Source organism: Rhinatrema bivittatum, chromosome 5, assembly GCF_901001135.1.
Source record: "Rhinatrema bivittatum chromosome 5, aRhiBiv1.1, whole genome shotgun sequence".
Classification (NCBI taxonomy): domain Eukaryota; kingdom Metazoa; phylum Chordata; class Amphibia; order Gymnophiona; family Rhinatrematidae; genus Rhinatrema; species Rhinatrema bivittatum.
The window spans coordinates 113,580,334-113,603,531 of record NC_042619.1 but is presented as its reverse complement, the minus strand read 5'-3'; the positions used below and the strand labels follow the sequence as shown (position 1 = coordinate 113,603,531).

Below are 23,198 nucleotides of genomic sequence, written 5' to 3'. Positions count from 1 at the left end.
TTTGTTAGTAATTTTCCTGGGGTAGGAGCACTAAAATTGAGGTGACTAGCCCCTAGAACCTTGTTTTGGGATAGTGCAGCTATTTTTAAAATATAAGGAAAATTAAATAGAAGTGACTGACACCTCTGCCCTGTCACCAGGAAGACTGAGAGCGTCAGTCCCAGGGAAAGTAAAGATTTGTAAAAGTGGCACTAGTCTGCACCCTAAGGGGAATAGCCAGAAACCAGTAACCCTGTGTAACCTGGGAGATTAGAGAGAGATTGAAAGAAAAAGAAGATTTGATTCCAGATCCCAGAGAGATTCCTTGGCCCTGAAGGTAAAAATAAAAGAAGGGACAGAGTAGTTGATAGCAGAAGCAACTGAAAAGGAATGTAGTAATTTTTTTTGCCTGTTCTAATTAGAGGGAAGTAGGATTTTGTTTGACATGTAAAGTAATTGCTATTCCCTGGAAATTAAAAACAGGGATTTTCTGATTATCATTTATTTCTTTAGTTTTTGAATTGGTATAGTTAAATAGTAGGTACTCCTTCCGGAGGCAGTCACCAATAGAAGACCGGACGCCAGCGATCTCAGGACCCATCGCCTAGAGGAGACAATTTCTGTGCCAGAGACCATCACATCAGAGATTGCATCATAACAGATTGAGCTTGAATGCCAGATAAGTGTATGCATATACTTACAAAAGGAAATATCACCTTAGGTCTGGGCAAACTAACAGACTAGCAAGCTTATTGAGCTCAATATGAAAGTAACATAAAGGAACAGACAACCCTGAAAGTGGATGGTAAACACAAAAGACAAAAAAGAAAAAAAAATACTTGCCATAAGAGGGACTCTTGGTTTATAGAAGAGCCTGGAAAAAGAGACAAAATCTCACAAAGACTTAATTTCTTATGATACAGTTCTGAAGATTAAACAGAGTAAAGTGAAGATCAACACACAAAAGAATAAAAGTAATATTTATCCGACATTAAATTATCCACATAAAACGGAAAATGTCATAATGCCTCTGTATTGCTCCATGGTGAGACTGCACCTTGAATACTGTGTACAATTCTGGTCACCGCATCTCAAAAAAGATATAATTGCGATGGAGAAGGTACAGAGAAGGGCTACCAAAATGATAAGGGGAATGGAACAGCTACCCTATGAGGAAAGACTAAAGAGGTTAGGACTTTTCTGTTTTTGAGACATTAAGTGCTAATTTGTTTTGGTGAAGTCATTTTTGAATGGTTATAAGACAGTTAACGAGAAATGATTCTGTTAATACCCATGTTTCTTTCAAGGGAAAAAAGAATTGCTAAAATATTGCAATTCTTTTTTTAAGGGAAAAAATAATGCTAAAATGTAGCATAATGGTGTTAAATAGATATTAATTAAGGCCGTCAAAAGTGTGGAGCCTTGAGGTACACCAGAACTGAGGGAAGTCCAAGAGGAGGTAAAAAATTCAATACGAACTTGTTGGACCCTTTTAGTAAGGTATGAAGAAAATTAGAACAGAACTGAGCCAGTTATCCCAAGATAGTGCATCCTAGAGAGCAGGAGTTTGTTATGCTTGCCAGCCACGGGAACCTGCAGCTGGTCTCACTCACCCGACACCACACTATGGCAGTCGGGCCAGCCGCGGGCTTTCTGATAGTGGCGGGGAGCCACTGCCACCAATGCCGCTCTTCTTCATGGCCCTGAGCCGCCAGCCCGACGCTGCTGAGTCCATGGCCCTGAGCCACCAGCCTGACGCCACTGATCCCTGCTTCTTCACGGCTGGAATGCTGCCGACTTTCTCCTGCACCTGGTGTCCTCCTAGGCGTGCGCACGTTTCTCTTCTTTATTTAAAGGGCCTGTGGCGGGAAAGTGGCCACAGCCCTCCCTGATGGCATCACCACCTAGGGATTATTTAAGACTGGTCCCTGCCTTCAGCCAGTGCTTTGGCAATAGGTCTCCTCGCTTCTGAGAAGTGGATTGCCATTCCTGTGTTCCTTCCTCCTGTGTTCCTCTTCGCCATTCTTTGGACTGTTCTTGGCTTTGACTTCGGACTGGGCCTTGACCATGAACTACACAGCCTGCCTCGACCCTTGCCTGGACCTTGACCACGAGCTATGTCACCTGCCTCGACTCTTGTCTGGACCTTGACCACGAGCTTTGCCGCCTGCCTCAACACTCGCCTGGATCTCGACCTTGAGCTTCATTGCCTGTTCCTGACCTCAACTTGCACCACGGTCTCTTCTTCCATGTACCTCTGATCATTTTGATGAAGTTTGTGATATATTCAGAGGGTCTGCACTCATTTTGTATTGACTCTTCTTCCATCTGGACATCCCATCTCCACAGAGGCTCCAAGTTAATCCAGTCAGCCCTGGCACCCGAGAGCTCAACCTAAGGGAAACATGAGCTGGTAGTGGTGAAGCTCCAGTGGGGTCTCTACTTTCCATCAGCCTCGCCTACCAATGGTGGGGGCCTGTGAGACTCCTCCCCACAGACAGCGTCAACTCCCCCTCGGTCCAAGGGTCCACCAGCATAACAGATTTGGTGATCAACTGCAGAAGAAATGTCAAGAAGATATAGAAGAAACTGATCAAAACCTTGTCTCTCTGTGTCAAAGCTTGAGAATAATAGTAGTTCAGTGCTATGATGTTTTCTGAAACCGAATTGGTATTGGTTAAGAATACTGTTAGAATCAAGAAAGTCCCATAGTTGGTGGAGAACAGCTGTCTCTACAATTTTTGCCATGAATGGTAGGGAAGAGACTGGGTGATAACTAGCGAGAAGAGAAGCATCGGCAGATAGTTTTTAAATTATGGGCCAAACCAAAGCCTATTTTAGAGAATCTGGAAAAGAGCCATATTTTAGAGAGAAATTAGTGAAATCCGTGATGAATAAAGCAATGTCGGACTTAATCATTTTAAGAAGTGCTATATGGCAAGGATGAAGGGAGTTAAAGGAAGAGTTCATATTATTGATTATTTGAACAGTATCTGATTTCTGAGACAGGTTCAAAATGTTCCCAGATTTGGCCATCAGCGATCAAATCATTATGCCATGCAATATTCTTCTTTCTCTGCTTAGGTTTCTCAGTTGCTCTTGATTTACACTTACACATATAGGGCCGGATTTTAAGAGGTATGCGCAGGCGTACATTTGTGCGCGCAACCCAGCACACACAAATGAACGCCTGATTTTATAACATGTGCTCGCAGCCGCGCGCATGTTTTAAAAACCGGGGTCTGTGCGTGCAAGGGAGTGCACACTTGTGCACCTTGCGTGCGCCGAGCCCTAGGGGAGCCCGATGGCTTTCCCTGTTCCCTCCGAGGCTGCTCCGAAATTGGAGCAGCCTCGGAGGGAACTTTCCTTCTGCCCCCCCCCCCACCTTCCCCTCCCTTCCCCTACCTAACCCGCCCCCTAGCCCTAGCTAAACCCCCCCTAACTTTTATTGCATAAGTTGCGCCTGCCTCCGGGCAGGCATAGGTTGCGCGCGCCAGCCAAGTGCCGGCGAGCGATCCCCCGGCACGGCCGCTGTTCCGGAGGCCTCGGTCCCGCTCCAGACTTGGCCCGCCCTGCCCCTTTCACAAAGCCCCGGGACATATGTGCGTTGCCGGGCCTATGCAAAATAGGCTCAGCGTGCATAACCCACCCTACGCGCATAAATCCAGCCCCATATTATGCTAGATGTTTAACTTCTGATCAACTATCTATACTACAGTTTTTGGTATTTCTCTTTGATATGCAGGTGCTGTTAAGGAAGGAATTGGCTGCTGTGGTTGGATCTTGCTTTTCCTTTCTGGTCTACTCATGCTTATTACATTTCCTATCTCAATATGGATGTGCATAAAGGTAATCATATAAGTGTGGTATAAATGAGAATAGATCTAACCTCCACCTTGCACTAAACGCATCTAAAACAGAAATCCTCATCATCTCTAAGCAACCGGAACACACATCTAAATCCACCCCTCATAACTCTGCTTCAGCCCTTACTCCACTGCACTCCGTAAGAGACCTAGGCGTCTCACTAGATCAATGCCTAAATTTCAAACCCCACATTAAGTCTTTACTAAAGGGGGGCTTCTACAAACTCCATGTCCTTAAAAAACGTAAGCCCCTCCTCCACACCCAGGACTTCCACCTAGTTCTGCAAACGACCATTTTATCTAAACTGGACTACTGCAATTCCCTTCTTTTAGGCCTCCCGTCATCAACTATTAAACCCTTGCAAATACTGCAGAACTCAATGGCGAGAATCATAACCAACACCCGCAAAAGGGACCACATCACCCCCATTCTAAAGGATCTGCACTGGCTTCCCATCCCTTTCCGCGTTCAATACAAAACTCTCACCATCCTACATAACACGCTTTACAAAGACAACCCTCCCTGGCTCGAAGAACTGCCACGTTTCCGATCCTCTAACCGCCCACCAGAACCTCCCTTGCAGGCACCCTTCACACCCCATCCCTCAAAACTGCATACCTTACCCTCACTAGAGAAAGAGCCTTCTCCATTGCTGGCCCCTCCCTCTGGAACTCCTTTCCCACTGATCTCCGTCTAGAACCATCCTTATGCAACTTTAAAAAAGGCATCAAGACATGGCTTTTCAAACAGGCCTACCCAGATACTAACCAAACCTAGACAAGGCCCACCCTGCCTCGCAGAACTCGCCTTGTAATATATTTATGTATATAGCTAGCCCAGTTACTTTATGTACTCTCCCAATGATGTAAATATAGCAAGTTTCTATAGCTATTTTGGTTCCTCTCCACTTTCTTCTCTTTACTTCGTTTCAGTATTCTACTCTTAGTCCCTCTCTTTCCCAGCCCTTCTTTTCTTCCCTTTCTTGCCTGATCCCCTTACCCCACCCCCGTTAAATGTAATTTTCCTTTCTTTGAGTTAATTGTAAACCGGTGTGATGTGTGATGTGTGATGTGTTCTACGAATGTCGATATATAAAAGTTCATTCATTCATTCATTCATAAATAAATAAATAGATAGATAGATGTAATAATATGCCACGATCTCAAGAGGCCAGATGTAAATGATTTAGTATTCTATGCAATTTTACAGCCTTTTGTATATTTTCTTTCCTTCCTGATCTTTGTCTTCCTGGAGGTTGAAGCTGGTGCAGAATATGTGATCATGGCTCTCTTCTTCCATCTTTGCTCTTCCTGGAGATAGCATATACTGCATACCAGCTGTATCCTGCAACAAGGGATTTCTTTGTGGCTGATATACTAACCAGTATTTGCATTTGTAAATGCAATAATGCATGAAAAACTTGCTGTTAACATGTATTAATGTGGTTACATATGTTATTAGTGCATTTAACATGATATTTTGTGTTTGCAAACAAAAATGTAAAAGTTATGCAAAATGCATAATGAACTGAAAAATCTTTCAAGCCCAACTTATTACCTATGCTCACAAAATTAAAATTTGTGCATAAAACCACATGAACCCATCTTTTTGCTTGAAACAGCTATATCTTGGGAGGTGTGGGTAAGATTTTTTGTGATAAATTCTGCAATTGTGCCTGAATGTTCTGGCAAAAAAAAAAGCCTACGTGTGAAATTTCCATAATATGCAAATTAATTGGTATTTCAAGATAAAATCTTGCATTATTGGGCCATTCTCGTAGAGCCCTCTACAAGTTAGCATATTGGTCCCTCAGTCTGAGTTGCAGAGCCACAGCAGACACAAGTAGAAAACCATAATTTTAAAAGCTTCAACCAACATGATTGTGCAAAAACACATTTTTTAAATATAAACACTAATAGGCAAATGAAGTAATCTGGGCGTTAAGAAATTTTGCACTGGTTTTCAGCGCACATATTTAATGCCCATATTTTTATTTTTTTAGCTCCCAATGTGATAAGCTAAAGTAATGCAAATATATCAGGAGTTTAAAAAGTGCATTTTGATTCTGGAAGAGGGGGAAGCATCCCTGACAGGCCATAAGTGACAGCACTACTGCCACTTAGCCGGATAAATACTGATTTATCTGGCTATCTGGCAGAGGTGAACCATGCCAGATAGCTGGATAAGTACTGACTTATCTAGCTATCTGGCAGCTGCTAATCTCTACAAGATAGTAGAGCTGCCGCCACTTACCCAAATACATACAGATAAGTCAGTACGTATTCCGGTAAGTGGCAACAGCCTCTACTTAGCTAGTTAATTCCACACTTATCTGTGGATATTTTAAAACTTTTAAAAATATTTTTCCCTTTTTTGGGGGTTTTAAATGCCATTGTAATAGTACTGAAACTTAACTCCAGCTCTGACCTGAAGTTGCATTTCCAGCGCTAAAAAGTGTGCTGGCCAGATATAGTCTCTCTGCATTGGGGGCGCACTGTTTAATGCCCTCATTTACATCCATACAAGGGCACTAAGCAGTGCTGCAAATTAGAAGCATGCATTTTCTGTATGCAAAACTCCTTGCTGCATTGGCAGTAAGTTTTACACACAGAAAATGTGCATCGAAGTGCAGGCAGAAAGGTGTGTTCCACTGAATGCACCTTTTTTGCATCAGTCTGTAAAAGAGGGAACATTTTCATTTTATGTCCCCATATTCAGATTGTTTACATTGTATTTTTCACATTAGCTTTGTTATATAACATGGACACCATAAAATCTGTTCACAGAAGGGTGATGAGGAATGTAAGGTTTGATAAGGCAGGACCACCAGGGATTTTTGGCAAGTCTTGGGGGGGGGGGGGGGGGGGGGGTTGTCAGGAATCCTTACTATGTCACAGGGGCTATATCAGCTCCAGTATTCAAAATGGCGCCGATAGCCTTTGCCCTTACTGTATCATAAATTCCTGATCCTCCTCCTTTTATCTTCCCTCTCTTCCTCAGTCATTCCCCATCTTCCATTCTCCCCCATCCCTGGTCCTTTTTCCCTCTCCTCCCCATTCCCAATCTTCTTACCTTCTCCTGATCTCATTCCTAGTCCACCCTCCCCTCTCTCCTTTCTCCTAAGACAAGCAGGATGGAAGTCTTCACACATGCATAACATCATCTGATGGAACCTGGCACAGAAAACATATGTCAATGTTTCTAGAAATTTGATCTTCTCTGAGCATGTTCACGCAAACAGTATTCCATGTGTCCATGCAGGATCCCTTCAGAGTCTTCTTTTCTGCAGAACCTCATGTCTCACGGTTCGTGAATCTTTCTCTATTTTTTTGTGGCTTCTCTGAAGTTTCACATTTTTGACTTTTTTGTTGCGTGATTGGATTTGCACAGTTGAGGCGGAGTCCCCCTGGTTTACCCCTTATCGTCTTAGCCAGGGTTTTCGGTGGTTCTGGTAAGTTTCTTTTTGCAGTTGATCCCTGTGGGGCGATGGTGTGCTTAATGCCTGCCAGCCATCAAAAGACACTGCCATCAATTTTGATATTGAGTCCTTTTCTTTCACAATACCATGTCTATCACGGATCCCCATGATAGATGTGTCCTCTGCCTAGGGTTATTGCATGACATTCAGGGTTGCAGTATATGCGCCAAGGGCGTAAGATTTGGCTTGATAAAATGGAGTGTCTCTTTGGAACAGACAAGACTGATCCATTGGCATTTGCATTGGAGGCATAGGCATTGAGGAACCTCGGAGCCACACTAATGGACACCGAGCCATCGACATTGGTGAGGTAATCGCTTCTATCAGCATCGACAACTTCCATGGATGCCAAAGACAGGCTATCGCTCGCCTCATCCAGGTTGAAGACATTGGATTCGTCGTTTTTGGTCTCAGCACTGGGGAAGGACCAATCTGAGCATCAAGGGAAGATGAAGAAGCAGCAGCATCGGTCCCCATTGATGTATGGTGCTGGGCATGGGGATGCACCAGCTTTAGGTGTTGATGCCCCCAAAGGGACTCCATGGTGAGGAGCACCAACCCTCCATCAATTCCAATGGTTTACCATAGTTTCCACTAGTCCTGATGTCCACCACTAATCCTCCTCTCAGATCCAAAGATTTGGTTACACCTCCTGCATCCCAGCTAGCCTTGGCATCAGAAATCTTTGAGGAGGAGCTGAAGAGGCACGTACAGCTGGCTATGGAGAGGGCCATGCATGGCATCAAGATCGCGGCACCGATGGTACCAGGGCTAGCACCATCCATCCTTAAGCAACTGCTTGAATCCCTGTTGCTGGTGTCAGTACCCTGGGCTGCATCGATGCCCAGTGGGGCAATGAGGCAGCCATTGGCTGATCTCGTGGTCATGCCCGGTTCCTCAGAGACGGAAGCTACCTCAGTGATGGGGGTGGCCTCGGGGTCTGGGCCACAACGGCCAGCCATATAGAGTCCCATACTGTTGGCCCCATCCCCTGTCTATGACAGCGAGGATGAATGCCCTTATGACTTCTGGGGGTTGACTTTTCTTATGTTTTGGATTCTGATACATCGGGAAGGTCTCCCCTCTGAACTGTCTCTTCCAATGACAGAAGAAAGTCACCATTGGAAGACTGAAGCAATGTATACGCGGGATGGTATGAAGGTCTATAAATCATTTGCACCCAATGTATAAATAATGGGATATTGTTTAATGGGATCTGGTGTTCGAAAAATTTGAAATTTTGAAATATTTGAACAATCGATTGCTGAAGTAGTGTTTACATTTATTTTGAAATAATCGTCGACTTTGAAAAAAGAAAGAGTAATCACAGTATAGAGATTCAAATGAGCCAGCAGGTTTCAGCATGGCATGTGTCAAGACTGATGGAATGGTACATATCACTCCCTTGGTACATTTACACATGCAGAAAGCCCAATGGACCCTAAAGTTCCAGTGGTGACAAGCCACTCAGGCTGTATGCGACTGCATCCAAGTAACTCTGGCCCTCTGGGACTCTTTTTCCTGGTGGTAGAAAAATTCCAATCTGGAACGGGTGTTTTACTTACAATATGCTTGGATCCAAATTTTGCTAATGATGGATGCGTCCACCCTGAGCTGAGGTGCTCATGTCAACGGGCTAAGCACCCAGGGTCTTTGTCTACCCAGGAACAACTGTGTCAAATCATAGATCAGCTGTCCAACAAAATTGTGCTGATACAGACCAACAACCAAGTGGCCATGTAGTATGTCAACAAGCAGGGAGGTTTGGGATCATACCTCCTGTGTCAGGAAGTGATCCTTATATGGTCATGAGACCTCTCCCATGTGATGGTGCTCAGAGCCATGTATGTGGCCAGAACAGAGAATGTGACTGCAGACAGACTAAGTCACTCCTTCGGACCCCATGATTAGTCACTGGATCAAGGGGTTGTGAATCGGATCTTTTGCCTTTGTGGAAATTCAGAGGCGGATCTATTTGCAACGCCTTGGAACAGGAAGGTTCCTCAATTCTGCTCCCTGAACAGAGCACACAGCAGACCAGCCTCAGATGCCTTTGCCCGCCATAGGTATATTGCATATTAGGGATGTGAATCGTGTCCTCGATCGTCTTAACGATCGATTTCGGCTGGGAGGGGGAGGGAATCGTATTGTTGCCGTTTGGGGGGGTAAAATATCGTGAAAAATCGTGAAAAATCGTGAAAAATCTAAAAATCGCAAAACCGGCACATTAAAACCCCCTAAAACCCACCCCCGACCCTTTAAATTAAATCCCCCACCCTCCCAAACCCCCCCCCAAATGAGTTAAATAACCTGCGGGTCCAGCGGCGGTCCAGAACGGCAGCGGTCCGGAACGGGCTCCTGCTCCTGAATCTTGTTGTCTTCAGCCGGCGCCATTTTCCAAAATGGCGCCGAAAAATGGTGGCGGCCATAGACGAACACGATTGGACGGCAGGAGGTCCTTCCGGACCCCCGCTGGACTTTTGGCAAGTCTCGTGGGGGTCAGGAGGCCCCCCACAAGCTGGCCAAAAGTTCCTGGAGGTCCAGCGGGGGTCAGGGAGCGATTTCCCGCCGCGAATCGTTTTCGTACGGAAAATGGCGCCGGCAGGAGATCGACTGCAGGAGGTCGTTCAGCGAGGGTTCCGGCGCCTCGCTGAACGACCTCCTGCAGTCGATCTGCCGGCGCCATTTTCCGTACGAAAACGATTCGCGGCGGGAAATCGCTCCCTGACCCCCGCTGGACCTCCAGGAACTTTTGGCCAGCTTGTGGGGGGCCTCCTGACCCCCACGAGACTTGCCAAAAGTCCAGCGGGGGTCCGGAAGGACCTCCTGCCGTCCAATCGTGTTCGTCTATGGCCGCCGCCATTTTTCGGCGCCATTTTGGAAAATGGCGCCGGCTGAAGACAACAAGATTCAGGAGCAGGAGCCCGTTCCGGACCGCTGCCGTTCCGGACCGCCGCTGGACCCGCAGGTTATTTAACTCATTTGGGGGGGGTTCGGGAGGGTGGGGGATTTAATTTAAAGGGTCGGGGGTGGGTTTTAGGGGGTTTTAGTGTGCCGGCTCACGATTCTAACGATTTATAACGATAAATCGTTAGAATCTCTATTGTATTGTGTTCCATAACGGTTTAAGACGATATTAAAATTATCGGACGATAATTTTAATCGTCCTAAAACGATTCACATCCCTATTGCATATGTGAGCATACTCACATATGCAATATACCGGGCTGCATCACATGATGTCACCCATGTATGAGGACTGATATCCTGCTGATATCATGTGTGAGGACTGATATCCTGTCCTCAGAGAACACCTGTTACAGGTAAGCAACTCTGCTTTCTCCAACCTTGGTCCTCTCACTCTCTCCTTTTCTTCTCCCAATCCTGGAGGTCTCTTCCCTATACTGATACCTGAGATCCCCTTTTCCCATCCAATAAAAGTAAAATACATTATACATACACATGTAAGGTTGTAACCTTACATACACATGTAAGGTTGTAAAATTACATCTCCCCTGTTATCTGTAAACCAGCATGATGTGATTTTTAATCACGAATGCAGGTATAGAAAAAACTGCAAATAAATAAATAAATAAATAAGATTACTTAATTTTTATAATGCAATATAAAAGATGGAAATGTTTTCCAATGTGCTTCAGAATTTTCTAATTCTTGCCACAAAATCTATCCCTGAGCTGCTGCAGGAAACTGTGGGGCTGTGCTTTAGATCTTTTGCTTCCTTTTGTTTGACCTTATTGAAAGAAGGGAGCATGACAGCACCAACAGTGCCTAGGTTTGGCAAAATCCTAAATCCATCACTGGATCTTGGCTTTCCTGTTATGAGTATTGCAGATTGCTCAAAATGCAGCTGCATGCATCGTTGTTTAGTGTAGTTACTGGGATCGGACTTCCCCTGCCCTTAAGGCTTTACATTGGTTCTAGATTGTTTGAAGAATTTGATTTAAAGTGGTATACCTGGTTTTCAACGCCATTTGGGATTAGAGAGCTGGCTATTTGAAATCTAGTCTTTTAGAGTTTTAACCTGTTTGAAAACTCAGATTCTCTAGTAAAATGAGGCTTGGTTCTCTCTCATAGAAGGATTTGCAACTGAATGGGATCCATAAGCAGTAATTTTCATCTATGGAATGCACTCGCTGGAAATTAACATTTTACAGCTCTGAAAGCAAGTGACAGCACTTTATTTCAATCATGCTTTTGAAGTATGCTATAATTGGGGCCCCCTGCCTCCTATAATTTTGTGGTTACAGAAACGGTTGAAAAATACTTGCCTATCTGCGGAATTTCCCAGTTCCTGTAGATTCTCTGATGGAGATTGGGGCTTTAGCATTAGCAGTGATGGGAGCAGCTAGGGCAATGCATCATCAGTGTTTTTCTCTCTCTCTCCTCTCTGGCCTATCCACCCCACCTCACTCTTACTGCGTCATTTATTAATTTGCGTTAGGGCCTTAATGCACATGTTAATGCCCTAATGCATGCAAAGAGAGAGAGAACCTCTGTACAGAGTCAGTTTGACACTCCTGACACTCTCTATATATGTACCATTGCAGAGGGGCACTTTGAATCGGGGAGGGTTCCAGAAGGTTGGGGGGGGGGGGGGTGTTAGTAGGGTGGTGTTACAGAAACATTCTGAAATATTCATAGTAAAACTGACATAACTAAAGATTTGAAGTCATTATAATGGATGAAAAGTATAACTAGAGGAGTTGATTTGTTTTGTACAAATTTGTCACTAGCTTACACATATTTAAATTCTGAATTCACCTTTAAGTATGTAATTCATTTGAGTTACTTAGAAATAAATGTCTTCAAACAAGTTTTCCCACAGAGAAGCAGGCTGGGGACGTTCTTCTGGGACAGCTGGGTGGAGCTTGACCAAGCTGACAGAGCTTTGCTATGTGTATAGCTGAGCATCTTTTCCCACGTGGCACCATCTTCTCCTCAGTCTGTTTCTTCCGCACTGCAGGCTGCAGGCTCAGAGAGTCACGTTTTGTTTAAAAAAAAAAAAGAAGAAGAGAAAGGATTGTGATCATGCTGCCACAGCCGCCTGGCTTCAAATTATGCCAGAACAGCAAAATAATGTTGGCGACGAATGGGCACAATTATTGCCACTTGTACCTCGGCCCAGATCGCGACCAAGTGGCATGTCGGGACTGCAGCCACATGTCCCTCCCGGGCCCAGCTCCAATACACTGCCAGATCGCCTGATTAAGGGAAGGTAATTCAGGGTCCTATGTGCCCATCTCGGAGCACTTGTCGGCCCATTGTTGCGACCGTCGCTGCGCGATGCCCTCACTCCACCCTCTTTACCTCTGTGGCGATTCCCTCCGGGTCTGATGGACGGCTGGCTGCCACGACGTCTCCATGCCGTCTTCCTCCGGCGTCCCGGAACGGCTTGACGTTGCAGATCCTCCATGTTGCCTGAAGACCTAGGGCACACGCGCGCTCTGATTGAAGTACCAGCAAGAGCGCAAACCTCAGGGGTGTCCCCCTTAGATGATGTCATCCACTTCCAATAATTATAGGTCTCTATTTCACTATCTAACTGAGTTAGCAAGGGGATTGCTTCAGCTATACCTCCCAAGCTACTCTGCCTCCTCGGACTTACCTGAGGTCCCCGCTCCTCGGGGGCCTCGCTCCTTTTCTTTCTTTAAGATTACAGATAGGAACCGGTACTCGCTCCTCGAGGGCCCATGTTCCTGGACACTCTGAAGATTCGCTACTGCTTGGAAGCTATTGCTGCTACAAACAATTGTGAGTTACCATCGCTCTCTCTGAGTTTTCCTTGGAACCAGGTACTCACTCCTCGAGGGCCTAAACCTTTCCAGCTCCTGAGCTTCCTTGAGACCTTATGTGAGTTTTGTCATCTAGTTCTGTTCATGAACTCTGCCTACTCTGCCTACTCACTTTCTACAGTTTCTCAACAGCTCACCCATTCTAGATTGCTGTTCCAGTACCTGAGGGACTACAGCCCTGCCAGGCATATCAGCTCACTACTGCCACCTCTGATGGTTTCAAAAACCTGTTTAATAAAAGAACTAATGTGTGTCTGTCTCCATACTCAAGCCTAGCCGGTGGTCTCTCTCAGGATATCCTCCCGGGGGAGTGGTCATCTGCCACCGGCCCAGGGATTCACCTACAACTATATCAGATTCATTACAGATTGCTACTCCTTAGCAAGACGATATCTGAGACACTACAAGATTGCTGACTCCTCCTCCTTAGGAACCTTTAACATCATATTGCTAACTCACAGCTCTATCACAGAGCTTTCCTAATAGATTGGTAACTCCTATCTGATTGCTCCTCCCATCAGATAGCGGAATATATCAGATTGCTAACTCCAGTGGATTTGGCTTAACTTTGGGATGTTGTTAACTCCATGGATCTGGCACATCTCTCTGCCTTGCAGACTATACCGGGCCTGGCCCAACGTATCTCAGAGCAGCAAGAAACTTTGGAGAAACTTACTGCAGCATTTCATCAGCTACACATACACAAGATACAAGGCACAGCTTCTAACCAAGAAGGTCAGTTACAGGAGGCAACTTTACAGACTGCTGTACCACTGGCGGCTCCTATCCGCTTTTCCGGAGAAATCCAGAAGACCCGAGGCTTTTTGAACCAGTGCTGCATGCACTTCACCTTACAGCCAACTTTATTTCCCACGGCTCTTTCGAGGACCACCTACATCCTGTCATACTTGGATGGAAGAGCCCTATCGTGGGCATCTACCTTGTGGGAACGCACAGACCCTATTCTGCAGGACATAGAAGGATTTATGGACTTGTTTAAATCCGTCTTTGATGACCCTGCTCGTATTTCTGTTGCCGTGGAAGGGAGTGGGCAGTGGAGTGCCTCAGGGTTCTGTATTGGGACCCTTACTTTTCAATATATTTATAAATGATCTGGAAAAAAATACGACGAGTGAAATAATCAAATTTGCAGATGATACAAAATTGTTCAGAGTAGTTAAATCACAAGCAGATTGTGATAAATTGCAGGAAGACCTTGTGAGACTGGAAAATTGGGCATCAAAATGGCAGATGAAATTTAATGTGGATAAGTGCAAGGTGATGCATATAGGGAAAAATAACCCATGCTATAGTTACACAATGTTAGGTTCCATATTAGGTGCTACAACTCAAGAAATAGATCTAGGCATCATAGTGGATAACACATTGAAATTGTCGGTTCAGTATGCTGCGGCAGCCTCTGTATCGCTTCATGGTGAGACCGCACCTTGAATACTGAGTACAATTCTGGTCACCGCATCTCAAAAAAGATATAATTGCGATGGAAAAGGTACAGAGAAGGTGGTTGAGTCATTGTGCATTTTGAAGCTACTCCAAGTTTTTATGATCAGTGTATACCAGGATTTGATGTTGAGCGCCCTCTAGCCATGGGCGCCACTCTTCAAAGGCCAGTTTAATAGCAAGTAATTCTTTGTCTCCAATTCCATAGTTTTTTTCAGCATGCGAAAAGCATATTGAGAAGAATGAGCAAGCATGGAGAACATTGGAGTCGCTGTACTTGCTTAATACCGCCCCTACGTTTACGTCCGAGGCATCAACCCTGACGATGAATGGGCGATGGGGGTCGGGATGGCAAAGGCAAGGTTTTCGTTGGAAGGCTTCTTTGAGGGTATGAAAAGCCGCCACGGCCTCTGGAGACCATTTGGAAGGATTAGCCCCTTTTTTTAGTCATGGATGTGAATGGAACCGTCAAGGTGGAGTAGTTCTTGATAAATGGACGGTAGTAGTTTGTGAAGCCAAGGAAGCGGCATAATGCCTTCAACTCCGTGGGTTGAGGCCACTCTTGGATGCTTTTCATCTTTTGGGGATCCATTTGAAAGCCCTTCTTAGAGACGATGTAGCCCAGGAAGGGTACGGATTCTTGATGAAAAGCGCATTTCTCAAGTTTTGCATACAAATAGTTCTCTCGCAACCTCTGCAGTACTTTCTTCACGTCCTCCTGGTGTGTCGGTAGATCCTGTGAGAAGATCAGGATATCATCTAGATACACTACTACAAATTGGTACAGGAGATCCTGCAGAATGACATTCTTCATATTCTGAAACACCGCTGGTGCATTGCACAAGCTGAAAGGCATGACTAGGTATTTGAGTGACCGTCATGGGTGTTAAAGGCTGTTTTCCACTTGTCCCCGTGACGGATTCGGACCAAGTTAAAGGCCCCTTTGAGGTCCAATTTGGAGAAGATTTTAGCTCCCTGAAGTCTGTCGAATAGCTCTGATATTAGTGCTAGGGATAACAATCCTTGATGGTGATCTCGTTGAGGCCTCTATAATCAATACAAGGACGAAGGGAGCCATCCTTTTTTCCCACGAAGAAAAACCCTGTGCCAGCCGGGGATTTAGAGGGTCTGATGAATCCTTTTTTCAGGTTCTCTTGGATGTAGGCTGACATAGCCTTAGTCTCTGCTACTGAGAGGGGGTACACTCTTCCCTTGGGAGGCTATGTATTGGGCTTCAGATTGATAGCACAATCAAAAATCTGATGCGGAGGTAGTTCGTCTGCTGCTTGTTTGGAGAAAACATCCTGGAAAGATGAGTATTGTGGTGGTAGACCAGGTAATGATGGTATGGTGGGCAAACATGGCACAGCGGTTATTTCAGACAGACATCGACCATGACAGTCAGGACCCCATCGTGACAATTCCAAAGTAGACCAGTTAAATTGAGGCATGTGATCCTGTAACCAGGGTAGGCCGAGCACCACTGGGTGGATGGCTTTCTCTAGAACCAGAAAGGAGATGGTCTCAGAGTGTAAAGCCCCAGTGCGAAGGCAAATGGGCTGAGTGGTGAGAGAGACTTCTCCCGGAAGTGGTTCTCCGTGTATAGAAGATAGCAGCAAAGGCGTAGCCATGGGTATCATAGGAATTCGTAGATGTGTCACTAGCTGTTTTAAAATAAAGGCCCCTCCGGCCCCAGAGTCTATGAGAGCAAGTGTCTGAAACTCCAGGCTTCCGCAGAGAAGCAAGACAGGAAGTGATAATGGAGGAGTAGATGTAGTTAGACCTAGGAAGAGTCCTCCAGCGGATCCTAGGTCTGCATGTTTCCCGGACAGATGGGGCAAGTCTGGACAGCATGGCCGGAGTGACCACAGTACATGCACAGACCTATGCGTCTCTCCTTAGAGGTTAAATGGCTGCAGCCTAACTGCATTGGCTCATCCTCTCCTCTAGGAGGCAATTGTGAGGTGGAAGCTGTGTGCAAAGGCTTAGCACGGGTACCTCCCGAGATGTGCTTCTTGGGACAGCCTCCTGGGTACGATCTCGAATGCGGCGATCAATCCTCTCAGCTAAATCGATGAGGAATTCCAGGGTATCAGGTAATTCATGAGTCACTAATTCATCCTTCAGTCAAGAGTTGAGACCCTCTAAGAAAATGGCACGCAAGCACCCCAGGTCCCAGTGGAGTTCGAATGCTAAAGTCTTAAATTCAATCACATAGTCTGGTAGAGGCTTGTTCCCTTGCTGAAGATGCAGCAGATTAAATCCTGCGATGGACTGATGAGCAGGATCATCAAATACTGACTTGAAAGGGGTTAGAAAGTCAGTCAAATCGTTCAAAATAGAGTCGCTGTGTTCCCAGAGCAGTGAAGCCCAGGCCAGGGCTCTTCCTTCGAGTAACGAAAGGATGTAGGTGGTCTTGGCAATAGCAGTAGGGAAATAGTTGGGTTGCAAAGAAAAATGCATACTACATTGGTTAATGAAGCCCCTACACATCCTAGTATCCCCAGAGAATTGTGTAGGAGTTGATAGAGGTATGGTAGTCTTGACTGTAACTACCTGAGATGAGGAGCCTTCAGCTGGAACCGTCGGGGTATTCAGTCGGGCGTTCAACTGGTTGAAGGCAATGGTCAATGACTCCAGAATCTTTTGTTGCTCGGTGATCTGTTGGGCCAGACCAGGAATGGCCTGTAAGGCTGAGAGCTGAGCCGGGTCCATGGAGTTAGCAATCTGTTGTAAGTTTGACTTGTTTGTGGACCCCTGGTTGCTGTGTTGATGACTCCTCCCACGGGGATGGGCCCCGTGGGGAAAACACAGCAATAGGCTGACTCTCAGTAATGACCACAGAGAGAATAGAAGCTTTATTATACAGCAGTTGGCAAGACCCAAGAAGCGGGCTGCGTTCCTCAGCCAGAGGAGTAGGTCTCTGATGATAGTTCAGTCCAGGCACCTAGTTGTATCAAGTGCAGAGAAGGTCTCAACAGAAGCTGGAAGTGAAGGGTCCAGTAGTGGTCCGCGGAACGGGGTAGACCAAGAACCCAGTCACTGATGATGTAGTCAGCAATGGTAGATCCGGTAGTGATCCGCGAAGGGGGGTACGCCGAGAATCTATTCTGTGGTGAGACAAGGCAAAGAGACTGAGAGAGAAGGTATTCACGAAGGCTGGTAGCTGTTGAAGAGATGGCCTTTGTAGAATGGAGGTAGAGATGATGCAAGGCCCGGAGCGCTGGAGCCAGGATGTCCTTTGTAGATGCAGGTTAGCCCAGGAGGAAGGCAGGCGAGTGCAAGGCCCCGGGGAGCAGGTACCTAGGATCCTGATGAGCTAGGAAAGCTGGAGAGTAGATAGGAGCAAAGCAAGACCCCCGAGGAGTGGGTGCCTTGAGTGTCCTTGCTGGAACAGCGAAACCCCGGAAGGTAGATAGGAACGAATAAAGCCCCCGAGGAGCGGGTACCTAGAATGCCCTAGTGTAGTCAGCATAACCCCGGAGGGTTTGTAGGAGCAAGTATTCAGAGCGGAGTCTCTGAAGGAGTCGAAATTAGCTGGAGCGGAATCCTTGCTAACTCGTAACTGGATTGGAGATCGGAGGCTAAGTACCCGGAGGTAGTGATGTCATGCGGTGGGGATGCCCCCGAGGTTCCTGCCATGACATATTCAAAAGAGAGGGCAGCGCGCGCGTGCGTGTGCCCTAAGTGACCTCAGTGTAAGAATGGCGAACACAATTGCCCATGCCGGTCCGGGGATGCCGGAGAGGTCGGCGAGGAGAGGCAGTGGCAGCCAACTTGCCCAGAGGAGAGGAAAGAGGAAGAAAAGAGGTGAGACAGAGAGTGCGAAGCCATCTGCGACCGACAGGCGCAACAGTTATTGGGTTAGTGCAAAATGAGCTAAGGATGATACTGCCTGAGAATACAAATAAATTTTAGGATGCATTACAACCTCAAGAGGACCATATTCAGCAGCACAAGAAGTAGGAATTTACAAGGTAGTTTTATCTGGGTAACTTTATACAAGAAATTTAGTAGGACTTACCTGAGTGACTAAAAGGGATGAGGGAAGGGCAGAGGGGTGGGATAATGTGTTTAGAGAGGGTAATAAATTAGAAGAAAACAGCAGTATTTATAGCAATAGTCTGTCCACAGTGGGCTAAAGACAGCCCTAGTGGACCACACAGGCATGAGGAAGCAGGAGCTGGCCTGGAAGGTCACGCAGGACTGAGGTGAAAGGAGCAGTCTGGTGGCATGAGTGGCAACAAGAAAGCAAAGGCTGGTTTGGTGGCCTAAGAGAAAGGAACTACTTGTGAAAGCCAAGTTAGGCATAAGTGGCAGGGTAAACTGGAGTAAACTAGATGTGAGGGGAGTAGTGAGAGAAGGGGATAAATATAACAAAGGGGAAAGTGAAATGAGAAAAAAGTTCAGAAGGAGGAAAGGAGAATAGGAGCAGGGAAGGATGAGAGAAGGAAGAGGAGGAAAAGGAAAAGGAGTTGATAGTAGAAGGGGAAAAGAAGAAAAGGGGAGAAGTGTGAAGGAAAAGAGAGATGGAGAAAGTGTGGTGAAACAGAGAAAGATGTATTTTAGACAGATGAAGGAGGAGCCTGAGATGTGGGAAGAGCAGACATAGCAAGTACGATGGGAAAGTAAATCAACAGGAGACAGACAAAGAAAGAAAGCAAAAGAGAAAAACTGAAAATAGCACTACAAGGAAAGAATACTCAGACCATAAAGGTAGGGAAACATTTTTATTTTCAAAGTTATTTTTGTGAGAAGAAGTGTTCTACTGTAAATTATTCTCCCTCTAATAGTCCCCCTTCCTTTCCTGGGGTCTCACATGGAAGCTGCAGTTGTCTGGAGAAGGAATGAAGGTGAGAGGAGAGGGCAAAAGGATGAAGGCTCTAAGTGAAGAGGAAGAGTACATTTTGGTGCAAGTCATCCTTCTGTAAATATAGAGTAGTATGGCAGGAGAAAGAACAGGGTACATGTTTCTTTAAAAATCTGTAATACAATCTAACATATTGAAGAATAGGATAATGATTTGGCTTGAAAAAGATTGTTCTTGTGGTATTATCTGATTTTTTTTATGCCCCATTTTTCATCTCTATGTTAATGGATTTAATTCCAGTTCTGAAATTCCCTTTTGGTTCGTGATTACCTAGCCTAACTGGGTCTCGTCCTAAAATTGTAGGCCTATGTGCATGAGTAGTATGACAGGACTAGTTAAGAAAGAGGAGTGTATGAGACCTAAGGAAAAGAATAACTGAAGTTGAAATATCAAGATCAATATGAAGTTTGTGCTCTGCTCGTTTTTGTTTGACATGTGTTGTCTTTTTAAAATGATTGTTTAGGTTATTAAAGAGTATGAGCGTGCCATAACATTTCGTCTGGGCCGTATAACATATGGAAAAGCAAGGGGGCCAGGTGAGTGCAATGTCTTATGAATTTTCCCTTTGAAAAGGGTATAAACACAGTACAGGACTTTTTCAAGTGAAATTACATGCCTATGCATGTGCGTATGTGCGTAACCATGCGTGCACATGTATAAGAGTTAACTCCTCCCTTCCATCCCCAGAAACGCCTACTGGCACTACTGTCACACTTTTATGCGCAGAGAGGGTAAGCAATTTTCAAAAAGCCCATTTCCACGTATAAAGACACTGTTTTACCCTCAGAAGCACCTTTGAAAATTGTCCTCTGTGTTACTATGATTAACAAGGCAGTATCTTGATTTATTAAATTCATAATGATAAAAGTGACATGGGGGGGTGGGGGGAAGGGGCTCTGGTAAATCAGGCCCAATGTAGGAGAAAACGTTCCACTACTTTAGATGCTTATTTCTTCTAAGAAATGAAATAAAAATCAAAGCATATGCCAGGCCCAATTGCTCAGTGGTAGTGCTGTGCACTGCCATGCAGAGGGGTCCCTTTTTGATACCCTAGTTGGACCTTCTGCAGCCCAGGTCTACTGGGGGGAGGGAGTCATGGCCATCGTCAATGGCAATGCCTGGTGGCCAGATTTAGAGCCCATGATATAAGGCTCTTGGGGGAGGTCTAGCGCATGACTCCTGGCCTCAGAACCAGTCTAGGAATATTGGATGGGGGATCTATACAAATTGGGGAAAAATCCCTGATTCGTTGTGAATGAAGGCTTATCTTGCCAGAATCCCAGCACTGGTACTGATTAAGCTGGAAGAAAAAGAAGACAGTGGGATCTATCGGGCCCCTTCTCTCCAACAAAAATAAAAATCGAAGCAATACTGGTCAATTTTTAAAATATTTTGTATGTTGTCATTTTCATCTGAATCATCTAAAAAAATGAAAATAGCATACAGTTGATCAAATAAGTAATCAAGGGCCCAGAAAGACCAAAACAACATAAATGAAATAAAAACACCCCAGTGCAAAGGTTTTTCAACTAAGTAAAGCTTATTCCAAGTGAAATTAACCTAATGAGAGAGAAGCCTGGCAGCCCCAGATCATATTGTGACTGATCAAGAAATGAAAAAAGCTCAAAAATATAAACTTTCAACAAACATTCTGTAAAAATTAACATCAACAAAATATTTATTCCCTGTACGTACCGGATCAGTCCAGACTCCTGGGTTTTACCTCCACACCAGCAGATGGAGACAGAGCAAAATTTGTCAGGCTCTGTCATATATACCAGGGTGCCATCCACAGCCTGTCAGTATTTCTCTGTCTCCAGCAGATGGTCGGGTGCTTCTCCCACAGTCGGATTTGATTTAAAAAAAAAAAAAGGATGCTGAGAGTAGTCAGGTTGTTTTTTTCTGGTGTGTGGCTTTCTTTCCTCATTTAAAAAAAAAAAAAAAAAAAAAGAAAGGGATCAGAAGAGAAAGAAGCTGTTTGTTCAGCCGGTCCTTCACTCCCAGTGGGTTGTCAGGTCCTGAGGGGACCATCCCCCCTGGTCGAGACTTGCTGGGGCTAAGGGTCAAGGACCCTTGGTTTTAGTGTACAGCCCAGCCGGGGTGATACCGGGGAGCCCGGCTCACTCACCCCAGCCGGACCGCTTCAGAACCATGGCGAGGGATAGCCCCAGGTAAAAAAAAAACAAAAAACGGAGCGGTTTCTTTGTTTGCACGGGCGGCGATTCTCCGGGGTTAGTTCAGCTGCGGCGGCCGTTTCAACGTCTCCCTTCCCTTTCTTTCACTTTTTTTTCTTTGCAGTTTTTCTTTTTGCACTAGCGCCGAGCATGCCACGTGGCTCGGCATGCTCGGCTTGTGGCTTGAGTGCCACGCGCCTCTCGGGACAGGCTGTGTTCAGCCTGCGTCCCGGGGGGGGGGGGGGGGGTCCTTCGGTCGCGCTTCGGGGGGTCGTGGTGAGGCGACAGACTTTCGCCCTCGCAGTCGGGGAGTGGCCGGCGGCCCTCCTGAAGCAAGTACAAAAAATTGCGGGTAAATCCGCCATTTTGCAGCCGGCTCCCCTCGTGAAAATTGCGGGAAAGTCGGCCACCTTGGGACCGGCTCTGATCGGGGTCCCGATTGCAGTGGGCCTCAGGGATTCCCCACCTCCCCTCTCCCCCCAGCGGCCGGTCCCACGGCCTGTTTCTCCAGCAGGGGCGGCGGGGAGAGGACTGGGGAGGGGCCACAGACACGGACTCTGAAGGGTCCAACACTTCTTTTTCCTTCGGATTTATTCTGGCCATGCATAGGGCCTTTAAGGCTCACAAACGGCATGCGGCCCAATCGGGGGGCCCTGAGGGGCCATCTCCCACGGACCAGCCACGTCCTCGGTCAGAGAGCTCGGACAGGCGGTCCAGAGCCAAACGCCCGTTGCGGGCTTTACCACCTAGAGAGGACATGGATGCCACCGCCGACTACTCAGAGCCGGAGATTCATGAGGAACCCTCCCCGCCTCCGAGGGGGGCTGAGGGAAATGGCACACTGCTGCAGGGGGCGGCAAGGCAGAGCCAGGTCTAGGAAGGAGATGACCCGAGGGTGATCCGCCTTTTCAGAAGGGATGAGCTGGCTCCGCTGATTCCCGCCATCCTGGAGGAGCTGGGGATTGCCACATCACCTGAGGAGTCTCGGCTGGGCTCCATGGATTCGGTGTTGTTGGGTCTGAGTGGCCCTCCTACAACATTCCCCTTTCACTTCTCCACGATGGACCTTCTCTTCCTGGAGTGGGATATCCCGGACTTGGGCCTGAAGGTCACGAAGGCTATGGATAAGCTTTATCCCTTGCCAGACAACGCTCTGGAGGTCCTGCGAGTGCCGAAGGTGGATGCCGCAGTCTCGGCGGTCACAAAGAGAACGACCATCCCAGTCACCAGAGCCACGGCATTGAAGGATCTTCAGGATTCAAATTGGAGATTCAGCTGAAGATTTTTTAGGTCTCCGCTCTGGGGGCCCGAACGGCAATTTGTAGTAACTTTGTGTTACGGGCCGGTCTTTGTTGGGTGCAACAACTGCTCACCAACGAAGGGTTGTCGGAGGAAGAAGCCAAACAAGCGGGTCGTCTAGAAGTGGTCGTGGCTTATAGTGCGGATGCACTGTATGACCTCCTTAGAACTTCGGCTCACTCCATGGTTTCTGCTGTCTCTGCCAGACGGCTGTTGTGGTTGCTGAACTGGTCTGCGGATGGAGCCTCCAAGTCCCA

At 46.4% G+C, this 23,198-nt stretch overlaps 1 protein-coding gene across 2 annotated transcripts in view; it reads left to right on the top strand.

The window, feature by feature from the left end:
- The window catches only part of STOML3 (stomatin like 3), a 96,781-nt gene that overhangs the window by 30,785 nt on the left and 42,798 nt on the right, over nucleotides 1–23,198 (top strand). For both annotated transcript variants that reach the window (XM_029602752.1, XM_029602750.1), the window contains exons 3-4: nucleotides 3,725–3,828; nucleotides 19,932–20,004. In XM_029602752.1, coding sequence (XP_029458612.1) covers nucleotides 3,725–3,828; nucleotides 19,932–20,004 — 177 coding nt within the window. The remainder of the gene's footprint in view (nucleotides 1–3,724; nucleotides 3,829–19,931; nucleotides 20,005–23,198) is intronic.